We start from the raw sequence: 14717 nt of genomic DNA, 5'->3' as shown, positions 1-14717 counted from the left end.
CCCAAACAAAATATTTTTATTTTCAATATTTTGTTGCGAATCCTTTGGAGGCAATCACTGCCTTAAGTCTGGAACCCATGGAAATCACCAAACGCTGGGTTTTCTCCTTCTTAATGCTTTGCCAGGCCTTTACAGCCGCAGCCTTCAGGTCTTGCTTGTTTGTGGGTCTTTCCGTCTTAAGTCTGGATTTGAGCAAGTGAAATGGATGCTCAATTGGGTTAAGATCAGGTGATTGACTTGGCCATTGCAGAATGTTCCACTTTTTTGCACTCATGAACTCCTGGGTAGCTTTGGCTGTATGCTTGGGGTCATTGTCCATCTGTACTATGAAGCGCCGTCCGATCAACTTTGCGGCATTTGGCTGAATCTGGGCTGAAAGTATATCCCGGTACACTTCAGAATTCATCCGGCTACTCTTGTCTGCTGTTATGTCATCAATAAACACAAGTGACCCAGTGCCATTGAAAGCCATGCATGCCCATGCCATCACGTTGCCTCCACCATGTTTTACAGAGGATGTGGTGTGCCTTGGATCATGTGCCGTTCCCTTTCTTCTCCAAACTTTTTTCTTCCCATCATTCTGGTACAGGTTGATCTTTGTCTCATCTGTCCATAGAATACTTTTCCAGAACTGAGCTGGCTTCATGAGGTGTTTTTCAGCAAATTTAACTCTGGCCTGTCTATTTTTGGAATTGATGAATGGTTTGCATCTAGATGTGAACCCTTTGTATTTACTTTCATGGAGTCTTCTCTTTACTGTTGACTTAGAGACAGATACACCTACTTCACTGAGAGTGTTCTGGACTTCAGTTGATGTTGTGAACGGGTTCTTCTTCACCAAAGAAAGTATGCAGCGATCATCCACCACTGTTGTCATCCGTGGACGCCCAGGCCTTTTTGAGTTCCCAAGCTCACCAGTCAATTCCTTTTTTCTCAGAATGTACCCGACTGTTGATTTTGCTACTCCAAGCATGTCTGCTATCTCTCTGATGGATTTTTTCTTTTTTTTCAGCCTCAGGATGTTCTGCTTCACCTCAATTGATAGTTCCTTAGACCGCATGTTGTCTGGTCACAGCAACAGCTTCCAAATGCAAAACCACACACCTGTAATCAACCCCAGACCTTTTAACTACTTTATTGATTACAGGTTAACGAGGGAGATGCCTTTAGAGTTAATTGCAGCCCTTAGAGTCCCTTGTCCAATTACTTTTGGTCCCTTGAAAAAGAGGAGGCTATGCATTACAGAACTATGATTCCTAAACCCTTTCTCCGATTTGGATGTGAAAACTCTCATATTGCAGCTGGGAGTGTGCACTTTCAGCCCATATTATATATATAATTGTATTTCTGAACATGTTTTTGTAAACAGCTAAAATAACAAAACTTGTGTCACCGTCCAAATATTTCTGGACCTAACTGTATGTTTCGAACATGCCCTGAGAAACCTGGTAGACCCCAGGTCCAAGGGATGGTGGGAACCGCCACCCTTGCCACCGGAATCCCTTCAGTCCGAGTTAAACAGATGGTTCAGGTGACGACAGAGGGGACCCGGTTTTCGGCAGAGGCCCACATCGATTCCGGGGCAGCAGGCAACTTTATCCACCAGGCCATGGTAGACAAATACCAGGTCCCTGTCACTCCACTGAAGAAACCCGTCTGGTTCGCCTCCGTAGACGGCAAACCGCTCTACGAGCCTGTCCGGTATACCACCGAGCCCGTGAACCTCCAGGTTTTGCACTTCGCATACAGAGACCATCGCCTTCTATGTGATCCACAAAACCTGCTTGCAGCCTGTTCCTCAGCCCCTAGCACTTGACTCAGTCAAGCTGCAGGATCCTGAAGAAGAGATGACGCTATCCAGTGATGTTCCACTGCCCCAGGCATCTGAGACATTGATTCCACCGCTTTCTGGAGTTGAGACTTTGAGTCCACCGGCTACTGAGGATGAGACACTGTCCTGTACCCGGTCCGAGACGCTCGACCCGGTCGTCCAAGATTCCAGTCATGCTTCTGACTGTCCTTCCATTTCCGTTGCCTCCCTTGCCGCTGACATGGCTTCAAAGTTCCCCGATACGGGACATAGTGGCCATGAAAACGGTCCGGTGTAAGCAGTCCTTCCTGGTCGATTGGGTGGATTGCGGTCCTGAGGCCCGGTCCTGGTTGTCCCGGAAGTACGTTGCTGCCTCTCTTCGGCGCGTCTTCATGTCCGCGGAGAGGGGGGCTTCAAGGGGGGGGTACTGTCACGCTCCCGGTGTCCCAGCAGCGCTCCTTACCTACTGAGCCGGTTTCACCATCCAGGCACCGCTCCGTACCCACTGATCCGGTCGCACCTGCATTGCACCGCTCCATGCTCACTGATCCAGTCTCGCCATCGCACCACCGCTCCTTGCTCACTGGTCCAGTCCATACGTCCACCGGTCACGCCTCCCGCTCCCCTGAGTCCTGTTCCAGGTCTCAGGAGTCTGACTCTGACTGATGCCTCTGTATAGGACCGGGCCGCGCCCACTCACCTGGTCTTATAGGCCCAGCACTGCTGCAACAGGAAATGACCTGAAGCTGTGCTGGCTATATAGGACTGGCCTTTCCATGTGGGCGGGGCCTGATCATCGCATGTGTTTCTATGCCTTGTCTTGTGAGCTAGGTGCTCAGGTCCTCTTGTTCCTGTTTCCTGTATTACTGCCTTAAAGTACCCTGTGACCCTAGTGACCTGGTCCTGTCTTTGCTACCTGGTACCTGTACCTGTTCCTGTACTGTCCTACAGGACTCCGTGACTCTGGTGACCTGGTTCTCCTCGTTCCTGCCACGTTAGTGCTCCAGCTACCGTGTACCCTGCCCTCCAGGTGGGGTGCTCGGTCCAGTGGATCCACCTCCTGGGCCTACCAGTCCTCCCCGGCCCTCACACGGAGCCGTGTGTGCATGATGTGTATGTAACGGAGCTATGTGTGCACAAAGTGTATGTAGTGGATACCCTCTTTTACCACTTTATTAATCCCCAAAACACCCGTGCAGGTCCAGCAAAATCCACACGAGGTCCCACGACGATTCAAGCTCTGCTACTTGTAAAGTCATAACGCACAATCATGGCACATGACTATCCGCTATGAGGTTCAGGCAGAGACTGAGCCGCGATCAGTGGTGTCGTCACTTAGGTTAGCCGCGGCCACAGCTGCAGGTTCCCACGGTGCACCACTTGTGACCGCAGGTAACTTGACCTCAGGTGACTTCAGTGACCTCACCTGAGTTCATTCACCGCTCATCACGCGACTCATTCAGTCTGTGCCTGACCATCACAGTGTACGTAGGAAATACTGTGGATAGAAGAGCAGAATAGGGTCTTACCAGGTAACAGATAAACCAAGGTAATTTAAACCCAGAGCGGCTGCTTTTGAATCCAGTAATTTGCATGATTTTACAACAAATTTCATTTCCACATACAGTAATGACAGTGTTTTTATTAGAAAACATTTGGAAAAACATTGGAACATGTTATTAAATTATCCTATTTTAAAGGAAGTTATGCCTACTCATCCGGATATCACTTTTAGAAGGGCCCCTACCCTGAGAAATATTCAAAGAAAGGAGGAGAGTGATTTAATTGTGCAGAATATTTTATTTTCAAAAGAGGGGGAACAAAGGGGGTTAAGGTGAGAATATGTCGCGGTCAGAGGAGGGGACGCTGCGCTCTCCCACTGCTCGGGTCCGGCTGCTGCGGCTGCTGCTCGGTGGTGGCTCGAGCGGTGGGCCGGATCCCGGGGACTCAAGCGGCGTTCCTCGCCCGTGAGTGAAAAGGGGGATTTGATTGTGGGGATTTGATATTGTCCGTGACCACACCCACGGTTGTGGTGAGATTGGTGACACCACCGCTGCTCTGGACGGGGATCCCGGGAGCGATGACAGGGAGCAGCTTTAATGTTGGTTCTCCCCTCCTTGGGTAGGGGGGTTGGTTGTCCCGGGGCCCGGTGAAGGGGTAGGGATGGATTGCAGGTGGGCTACGGGGCCTCGTGAGGTGCAGGGTCGCGGGGGCAGCGCTGTGCCGCACGGCATGGTGGTACTCACTCAGCCAATGATGAACACAGAGTCTCCGGTAAAACAAACTGCTGGATGGACGGGTCCCACAGACGGCTGCGGTGTTTCTCCTCCCGGCAGGTTGATGGTGACTGCCTTTCCCTGCACCTGTGTCGTGTGTACGGTTCCACTGGGCTCCCACCGGTGACTCGCTCCCCAGCTTGGATATGTGCTGAAGGAGCCCCTTTTGCCCGCAGGCTCTGGCCCTGGGAACTTTAGCCTTGGCGGTGACTGTGTTTCCCTCGCTAACGGATTTGACAAATTGCACGGCGACTCCTAGCCTTGTCGGGGTCCGTAAGCCCCTGCCGGATGGTGCTGGCTTCTCTTTGCGTACCGGTCTGGTACCGCCGGGCCACCGCCTGTCCACGATCCTTACGGCTAGCTCCAATAGGCCACTCCTGCAGACGGTCACCACCGTCTGCCAACCTTGCTGATCCGTCCGGGCCACACACACGGACCAACTTCAGGCTCCTCAACTGCCACTTCACTCCTCTCCCTTTCACTTCCAAACTCTATCTGCCTGCTTTTCCCGCCTCCAGGACTGTGAACTCCTCGGTGGGCGGGACCAACCGCCTGGCCCACCCCCTGGTGTGGACATCAGCCCCTGGAGGAAGGCAACAAGGGTTTTTGTCTGACTTTGGTGTGCCTGACCAGGAGTGTGGGGTGTGTTGGTGTAGTGCTTGTGACGTCCTGGCTTGCCCAGGGCGCCACATTCCCCCTTAGTAAAAATGCAGACCATCCGCGGGCTGCCCGTCCATCACCGGTTTTATTTTCACAACTGAAAAAGATAAACGGTAAAACATATAAAAACATTTTTCAATCTTCCCACATAGGGAGGCACATACTTAAACGTTGCTAACGGTAACGGCTTCCGCTCTCTCCCACCCAAGCAACCTGGCCCTGATGCTGCCCCTAAGCAAATGGGCAGCACCCCTTGACCCCAGTCCAGCACAAGTTACCCGAGCGGGTTCTGTCCTTCTCAGGGGACCCACGTCCATGGGGAACCCCTGAAACCCCCGGAGGATCGCCACCGGTTGCGATAGTGAAGGGCCTGGGCCATCACTTCCCTCCAGGCCCATCCTCCAAATCAGCCTTTCCGGAGGTGGTTACGGTTTAGCCATAAAAACATTTTTATTTACAGACCACAAGTTCATGGTTGCCCTGCCAGTTCTCGGGCTTGTCCGTAGTAGTTCCTACGCATAACTTGCACACAGTCCCCACGGGGACAACAGTTGCCGGCAACGACCGGTGCTAATCAGGGTTTAAATCAGGTAACATCTCGGTAATCATTCACTTATCATTTTCAAAACTTTTAAACGGTACTTTGGTGGTCCCAACGGGGACAACTTTTAGGCGGAGGACCGCCGACTTCACTGCTCGCTTTCATCATCCTCAGCCGGCCCCGGGTGGAGGAACACGGGAATGAGTCCCTCCAGCGCATAGCAGGCGCGACGGGGAAGGGCCGCACGGTACCCATTATTTCCGCTCCGGGGGATGTAAGTGGCCTCCATGTCACACAGGGCAACGACCCCTTCGTCTTCCTCGGAAACAGGCTCTGTGTCCGGTCCGGAGTCACTATCATCCGTTCTTGTGACAGGCGGGTCGCCGCCAGCTGCCGCAGCCTCCGGGCTCGCCACTCTCTCAGCCACTGCCACGAAGGGGTGCACGCCAGACGGACCAGGCGCAGCACAGTGCACGGGCAAGGAAGACGAAGGCGGCATGGGGGCCAGGGGTAGACCGGGTCCCTCAGCCGCAACGGCCGGTCCCTCGGGGACACAGTGGCATGGGTCACTCACCAGCTCCTCCATCATTGCTTCGATTCCATACACCCGGGCGACTGCACCCTTCCACCTCCGCGGTCCACTGTTCCATCAGTATGCATATCTGACTTCGGTAGTGTCGGCAGATCCCTGCCGTTCGGGCCCTCAGCCATGCCGCTGTTCCAGGCACTGGCTCGGTAGCCTCCGCATAGCTAGGTGGGGCAGACATCCTTTGCAGGGCTCAGCAGATCGCGGGGTCCCGGCGTCCCTGCTCGTATAGCCGCGAGCTACATGCGGCCAGACGCCCTCAGTCCCCCTTAGTCTTTTTCCGGCTCCTCCTCTACAGGGGTGGGGTTTCGGTTTTTGCGCCTCCACTGCTAGAGATGGCAGAGCCAAGATGGCTTCTCAAATTTTTCGGCCGGACACCTCCAGCGGTCACAAGGCGCACCTCTACCAGATGGCATAGCGGTAAGATCCTGTTCGTGACGCCAAGTTGTCGCGGGCGGAGGAGGGGACGCTGCGCTCTCCCACTGCTCGGGTCCGGCTACTGCTGTGGCTGCTGCTCGGTGGTGGTTCGAGCGGTGGGCCGGATCCCGGGGACTCAAGCGGCGTTCCTCGCCCGTGAGTGAAAAGGGGGATTTGATTGTGGGGATTTGATATTGTCCGTGACGCCACCCACGGTTGTGGTGCGATTGGTGACACCACCGCTGCTCTGGACGGGGATCCTGGGAGCGATGACAGGGAGCAGCTTTAATGTTGGTTCTCCCCTCCGTGGGTAGAGAGGTTGGTTGTCCCGGGGCCCGGTGAGGGGGTAGGGATGGATTGCAGGCGTGCTACAGGGCCTGGTGAGGTGCAGGGTCGCGGGGGCAGCGCTGTGCCGCACGGCACGGTGATACTCACTCAGCCAATGATGAACATAGAGTCTCCGGTAAAACAAACGGCTGGATGGACGGGTCCCACAGACGGCTGCGTGTTTCTCCTCCCGGCAGGTTGATGGTGACTGCCTTTCCCTGCACCTGTGTCGTGTGTACGGTTCCAATGGGTTCCCACTGGTAACCCGCTCCCCAGCTTAGATATGTGCTGAAGGAGCCCCTTTTGCCCGCAGGCTCTGGCCCTGGGAACTTTAGCCTTGGCGGTGACTGTGTTTCCCTCTCTCGGTTGGACTGTTGCCTTCTGTCGGGACTTGGTTGCTGGAAAACCCAGGAGGTTCCTTTCGCTAACGGATTTGACAAATTGCACGGCGACTCCTAGCCTTGTCGGGGTCCGTAAGCCCCTGCCGGATGGTGCTGGCTTCTCTTTGTGTACCGGTCCGGTACCGCCGGGCCACCGCCCGTCCACGGTCCTTACGGCTAGGTCCAATAGGCCACTCCTGCAGACGGTCACCACCGTCTGCCAACCTTGCTGATCCGTCCGGGCCACACACCCGGACCAACTTCAGGCTCCTCAACTGCCACTTCACTCCTCTCCCTTTCACTTCCAAACTCTATCTGCCTTTGTAGATGTCAGTGATGAGCGCTCAAACAGCCAGGTCCCAGAAGGAAGGTTCCCCCCAACCCACCAACACGTGTTTCGCTGTCAGGGCGCAAGTGCACCCCGTTAGCTTCATCAGGGAGGGAGAATCGCGATCACTGACATCTACAAAAACTGCACTTTATTGGTGGGTATTCATATTTGAATGGTGGCTATTATGCCCTGTATCTTAGGCTACTTATGCATTTAACACTTTAGAGATCATTGTCTTACATGCAGGTATTTTACTGCCTATTTCCTAATTGAAATACTTTGGATGTGATCTGTCACTTTAATTAGTATCTTGCCTGCAGTTTTCATAGTACTTTTTTGATATTTACCCATCCTTTATCAGTATAGCCTTGCGAATCATGCATTTTATATGCCCACACCCAGCTCCCATTTTTGTATGTTTTTAATCACTTAATGTTTTATATATTCTCACCTGAACCCCCTTTGTTCCCCCTCTTTTGAAAATAAAATATTCTGCACAATTAATTCCCTCTCCTCCTTTTTTTGTATGTTTATATGGAATTTGTGCTTGCGGCGTGTGACCCAATGGTGGCACTCTGACCGCAGTTATGACTATAAAGGTATTATGGAGCTTTGTTAATTTAATCCTGAGAAATATTGTAGCGCCTGGCAGGTTGAGAAGTTCCACGGGTATGACATGCCCACGGGTTCTTGGGGATTACTCGTCACTGGGCCGGTGTCGGTTTGGGTTGTCACAGCGGCCGGGCCCCGTTCCGTGACCCCGGCGGTGTCAATAATAGTGGGGATGGTGTGTGGAGTTTGTATTCGTGACGCCACCTGTGGTATACGGCCAAGTATTAGCCGCCGCTGCAGGAGGTCTTCTTTGGGGCGGATGATCATGTAGCTCGGATGGTACAGCTCTCCACAGACAGAGCTCAGGCCCCAGGGAGGATGTTGGGAGTAGTAGTCACCTAATAATAATAATAATAATAAGAATAATAATTAATAATAATATTTATTCATTTATATAGCGCTATTAAATCCACAGCGCTTTACATACATTGGAAACACTGTCCCCATTGGGGCTCACAATCTATATTCCCTATCTGTATGTTTTTGGAGTGTGGGAGGAAACTGGAGAACCCGGAGAAAACCCACGCAAACACGGGGAGAACATACAAACTCCTTGCAGATGTTGTCCTTAGTGGGACTAGAACCCAGGACCCCAATGCTGCAAGGCTGCAGCCTATGGCGCAGGGGCGCGATGATGGGAGTGCCGGCAGTGATGGAACAACACAGAGGTGTAAGTCAAAGTTCTTTACTCACTGAGATTGCACCGCCTTTGGAGCGCCGTGCTGTGCTGGTATGAGCTCCAGCCGATCCAGGATAGTTCGGAGGTCAAGGCTGGTGTTTCCTTCTGTGTGTCCTTTTTAGTGGTCTTCCCTCCACCCCAGCTTCTGGGCCATGGAACGGATCACAGGTGGTTCCTGCACTCCTGGCGAACCCTGGGATTCCCCTTCTTCCTAAGAACCTGGGTTGTGCCTCCCGCTCCGGACCATGGGCCCCTTTCTATTGTCATTTTTTCCTGACGTCTCTACCTGATGCCTTCTCGACCCCCTTACTGGGTGCCGACCTGCAGCTAAGGCTGCTTTCACACATCCGGCTGTAGCAGTGCGGCACAATCCGGCGCTCTGCTGAAAAAAACGAAACCGTTTTTTTTTTTTGCCGCCGGTTTCGTTTTTTTCCAGCATTGACTTGCATTGGCACCACATTGTGCTGCATGGGCTTGCGTTCCATCCGGTTTTTGCCGCATGCGGTAGATTTAGCGATGCGGCAGCCGGATGGAACGTTCCCTGGCACGTTTTTTGCTCCGGCAAAAAAAAAACGCATTGCTCTGCATCCGGCCGATGCGGCGCTTTTCCCAATGCATCCCTATGGATGCCGGATGCAGCGCGATGCGGCAAAAACCACATCCGGCCGCCGCATGCGGTTTTTGCCACTGCGCATGCTCAGTAGCATGCCGCAAGTGGCAAAAACCGGACGGGCCGCATGTAAAAAACTTATGCAAAGGATGCATCCGTTGCATAGGTTTCACAGCCAGATTGAGCCGCACGGCTCAAACCGAATGTGTGACAGCAGCCTAACTGAATTCTGTGTGAGATAGCTCATAACGTCCCCTAAAGGTGCCCCGCCTCCTGGGTTGCTGAACTAGTGGGCAGGAGGTCCCATACCTCATGATGGCCACCCCCGGCACCTACCCTTGCCCAGTGCCAGTGAAAGATCTCCCGTGTTATGTGTTGGATGTGTTATGGTGGTTTACCGGTGATGACCTCCTCTGTATCCAAGATGAATACTGCACCCTAGATGAGGTGCAGTACCCTGTGGTGCCTGAAGCTGCAGGGGCGCCACAGGTACAGTGAACTCTGTGTTGCAAGCAGGCTGATATTGATGCTTTGCAAAAAACTGTTTATTCTGTAAGTCAATCCAACATAAGAGGAAATCCTTTTGCTCTTCCTCTGGTTCGGAAGATTTTCTGATAAAGGGCCGTCTCAGATGCCAGTCTTATTTTATTGTATACCTGATAGAATGCGAGTGTAATTACAGTATGTGGGCAGGACCTCTCAAAGACTCCATGCGAGTGTAATAAACAGTATGTAGGCAGGAACTCTCAGACACTCTGCAACAGACTTCATTCCCACAGGCAGAATATTAAAACTGTTTTTTACTACACAGATTCTCTAGGCATTGTACAGTAGTGCATAATAAAAAATATGGCTTTAAGGGTGACCCCAGCAAACAGATCCCTCCTAATACCCCTAATAGATTGGAGGTATTAAATAAAAAAGAAACATTCTGGATATACAAATTAAAAACTTTGAAGCCTATAGGTTTAAATGAGGTGACAGATCTGTTTTATAAATATCATTTCATCAATATATTTTTATTCAATTTAATAGATCTCTTGGTTTTATATTATTTATTTATATTATATTAATTTTATATTATTTTAATTCAGATCTCGACTTTTAAATACCGTATGATTCATTTTAATAATGTTTATATTTATACATTTATATAACTATAAATTGTATATGAGTGATGTTAATGATTCATGTTTCTAATTGAGGGAAGGGGTGCATGATTATGGGGTCCTGTGTGTGGTTATTCCGGCACTGTCCTTCGCACTAGTCATGCAGGAGGGCTTCTCGTTTGAAGCTTGGGAACTTTCCGTAATCTGCGCAGACGCTGTGAGGTAATTCCCACGGTCTGAAGTCTTTTAACCCCCACGCATGCGCAGTGTGGCTCCCACGGACCTGAATTCCTGTTACCCCTATTACCCCTGATTATACCATCTTTAGGGTTGATTTTTTCAAAGCTATTAGGAAAATTCACCTTTATAAGCATTTTAAATTTCAATCCTCAGTCACCGATCTCGTCCCGGAGGTTCTTCTACCCGCGGGGCTTGACCGGCCGACTTTTGATTGTACTGAGGCTTTTGGAGCTGACATGATCAATGACGCCAGGGTCCTTTTAAGTTTGACAGAACAAGATTCCGACCAAATGGGCGATGTCCATCCTACTCCCTCTCTTCCCTTTTCTAAAGGGATTAGGTCTAATTTTTGTCCTCCGTCCTCACAGGGCAATTTGGTCGATCTCTTTCAGGACGCAGTGCGTTAATTCACCTAGAACTGGCACATAACCTGAGCCGAGCTGAATGGAAAGCCGTCCAGATTATGCAGGGATGGGAGGACACCGTCTTTCGTGAGGCCGATAAGGGGGGCAATGTTGTTCTCCTTACTCGGTTTTACTACATAGAAGAGGCACGTCGACAACTATCGGACACCTCCAGATATACCCCTCTTTTGTTTGATCCCACCACAGGTTACAAAAAGCAGTTGCAGCAGTTATTGGAAAAATACTTATGCCTGCTTTACACCAGACGATCTATCGTGCGATAGATCGTCGGGGTCACGGTTTTTGTGACGCACATCCGGCATCGCTTGTGACATTGGCCTGTGTGACACCTCCTAGCGAGGCAGTATCGCTCACAAATCGTGAGTCCTGTACTGGTTGCTAGGTTTCATAAAATCGTTTATGTTACTTTGCTCTGGTTGTTCATCGTTCCCGTGGCAGCACACGTCTCTCCGTGTGACACCACGGGAACGATGAACAGCATCTTACCTGCGTCCCGCGGCTCCCGCCGGTTATGTGGAAGCAAGGAGGTGGGCGGGATGTTTACATCACGCTCATCTCCGCCCCTCCGCATCTATTGGCCAGCGGCTGTGTGACGTCGCTGTGACGCCAAACGTTCCTCCCACTCCAGGAAGTGGATGTTTGCCGCCCTCAGAGACGTCACACGGGAGGTAAGTACGTGTGACGGGGGGTTAACGACTTTGAGCGCCACGGGCAATCAATTGCCCATGACGCACAAAACGACGGGGGTGGGTACGATCGATCGTGAAATTGCACGATCGGTCGTCCCGTGTAAAGCAGGCATTACACTTGGGCTTTTTGACTCCTAGATTGGCGGAAAGGCTGCTTCCCACATTCCCTACCAAACCCCATTGGTACTTCATTCCCAAGGTACATAAAAACAAGAAAAAACATCCTGGCCATGTGGCGCCCCTGACCTGGTCAGGCACCACTGAGTACTGCACCCATGCTGGGGACAGTACAAAACAGGTAATCCGGAAGGCTGACCGAGGTGTGACTACACAGGCGCATAGTGATCAGGTCTCACACATGTACCTTTGGGAGGACCCCTGGGGATCCCAGGAGGGGGCGGAGCCTCCATCTCCACTCAAGGGGTGTGGTAGAGAGCCTGGTTGCTAGGTGACGTAGGCTAGAACAGGAGAGGAGAGAGAGCAGTAAGCCGAGGAAGTTGAGTGGTGAAGTTCAGGGAGAGCAGAAGCAGACCCTGCAGCTCTACACAATTCTGACAACGTACGCGCAGTGACTACCGACGGGGGAGATCGGTCACCTGGTAGTGCTGCCCGAAATCCACCCACGGCTAAGGAGAGAGCAACGGAGTGGAAAGTAAGGAGACTGTCAGGGAGATACCAGGCCCAAACGGGTAACAGGTCCCAGTGCCACCTGTCCTTTGCCAAACCTGCATGAGGGGGCACTTTACACCCCCAAGACAACACTACAGAGTCCGCAGCCACGTAGCAAAGTGAGGGCCCATAGCTCACAGGAGGCAAGCAGCCGGAGTGACCTGGTCCAGGCTACAAGCAAACGGGCCAAAAAGAAGGGGAGAGAGGCATCAGCAACTTCCCTGGGCGACCCCAGCAGGGCTTCAAGCAGGGGTTACCCCAAAACACAAAGGGCTAAGGAGGGCGAGTTGGTAGTCACCACCACAAGTCGGCCTGAAGGACACCTGGTTCCAGCCTGGTTCATCTCAGCTACGCCCGGGTTACTCACCCTGCCACCATCAGTGAGTAAAACCCCTAAAAGACATTCTGCTTGTGCGTGTGAGTCATTCTGCGACTTGTGGTTCCACACACTTACACAGGGCCCTGGGGCTTGCCTCACTCTCGGGAGGCCACTACATCTAACTGCACCCATCATCGGCCCCAGGCACCCTTTAATCTGCAGTGGCGGTCCCCACTGACCGCAATTCCGAGAGTGGCGTCACGACAATTCCAAAAAGAAGGTTCCCTTCCTGTGACCAGACAGATCCAGCCACCTGAAGGTAATGCACCAGCACTGCTACACCGTACCTCTGGGGCTGCACAGTCATCCCATAGTGGAAGGCATAGGCTCCTTAACGGAGCCTTTGTCGCACTCTGTGGACTGGCTTATACATCCAGGATTGGTTAATATACCATCTTATGTTAAGGATACTGGGGATTTTATTTCTATGTTAAAAGGATTTACGTGGCAGGAGGGTTTTTCACTTGCTTCCATCGATGTGGAGAGTTTGTACACTCGCATCCCACAGACCTTGGCAGTGGAGGCCGTGGTTAAAGTTCTAAAAAAATGTGGAAAAAGCATAACATTCTGCAAATTTGTGGAGGAAGCTTTGGGCTTTATACTCAGCAAAAACGCCTTTACTTTCTTGGATAAATGGTTTTTGCAATGCGGGGGCACTGCGATGGGTACGCCCGTCGCATGTGCCCTCGCCAACCCATTTTTGGGAGTATTTTGAAAGCCAATATGTTTTTGCCGTTTCCAGTCCCTTTCTCTGCCATATTAAATATTACCTGCGTTACGTGGACGGCATATTCATTGTGTGGGATGGTTCATCCACACAATTTGCTGATTTTGTAGCTCAATTAAATGGGACCAACGCAATGAATATGTCGTTCACGTATGATTTGGGTGATCAGTCCCTGAATTTTTTGGATGTAACAGTTTCTATTGTAGAGGGGGTAATTCAAACCAAGGTGTTCCGAAAACCTACAGCTTCAAATACTCTCTTCCATTTCGACAGTGCCCATCCCAACCATACTAAAAACGCATTGCCGTACAGCCAGTTTCTTCGGTTGTGGCTTATTAAATGATGCGGGTTTTTTTGCAGCAATCGGCTGACCTAAAGTTGAGGTTAAAAAAGAGAGGATATCCGGATAGGATAGTAGAGACCGCCTTTGATAAGTGTGTTGTGAATTATGCTCATGAAAGGGACCGTGGCTACATTGACCGTTCAGACAGGAAAACACAACCCCGTAGGTTTATTTTTAATTTTAAGTTTGGCCCCCTAGATTCAGTAATAAAAACTGCCCTGTATAAGAATTGGCACATATTAGAACAGGACTGTGATCTAAGAGAAATGACTGCCGCAAAACCTCTGGTTACCTACCGCAGGTGCAATAATCCTAAAGATATTCTGGTTAAAAACAGGATAACCCAGCCTGCCACATGGCTGGAATAAAGCACTCCAGTCGGTAACTGTAAGTGCGGCCAGTGTAGGTTCTGTCACTTACATTATACGGGCAATCCGATAAAAATCGGTTCTAAGTAGTTGCGGTCATTTCTACATCGGTAAAACTATCAGACCAATGTATGTAAGGTTCAAGGAACATTTTAACTCTGTAACATCCGGAAAGGGTTCCACTCGGCTTATTGAGCATGTCTGTAGTGTACATAACAGTGACCCCAATAGTCTGAGATTTGCAGGGATGGAGAGGGTATTCCTCCCCCCTCAAGGGGGTGATTTACACAGGCTCTTACTATAGACTGATGCTAGGCTCATTATAAAGTATGAATCCCAGGGGAGCCTTGGTCTGAATGACAGGAATCACCTCTCAGTTTTTCTATGAAAGTATATTGTACATCTCTAGATGTCCTTATGTATTGTTTGTATTTGTGCATTGATTGTAATTGTAACATATTGTATTTTATTGCTTGATATAATATGTATGTATGTCAATTTTTTGCACTATTTGTTCACTGCACTCCTCACCTGTTTTT

General features: G+C 50.9%; 1 protein-coding gene across 1 annotated transcript in view; it reads left to right on the top strand.

Annotated features, from left to right (window-relative positions):
• The first annotated feature begins 10498 nt into the window (after positions 1-10498).
• Positions 10499-14717, top strand: part of LOC142282751 (uncharacterized) — a 55833-nt gene continuing 51614 nt past the window's right edge. Inside the window, exons 1-4 of the mRNA XM_075333027.1 lie at positions 10499-10560; positions 10667-10842; positions 10947-11069; positions 13178-13376. Of these exons, the coding sequence (XP_075189142.1) occupies positions 10499-10560; positions 10667-10842; positions 10947-11069; positions 13178-13376 (560 nt within the window). The remainder of the gene's footprint in view (positions 10561-10666; positions 10843-10946; positions 11070-13177; positions 13377-14717) is intronic.

Source organism: Anomaloglossus baeobatrachus, unplaced genomic scaffold (assembly GCF_048569485.1).
Source record: "Anomaloglossus baeobatrachus isolate aAnoBae1 unplaced genomic scaffold, aAnoBae1.hap1 Scaffold_52, whole genome shotgun sequence".
NCBI lineage: Eukaryota > Metazoa > Chordata > Amphibia > Anura > Aromobatidae > Anomaloglossus > Anomaloglossus baeobatrachus.
Note: the sequence above shows the minus strand (reverse complement) of the source record. Positions and strands in the feature narration are given on the sequence as shown.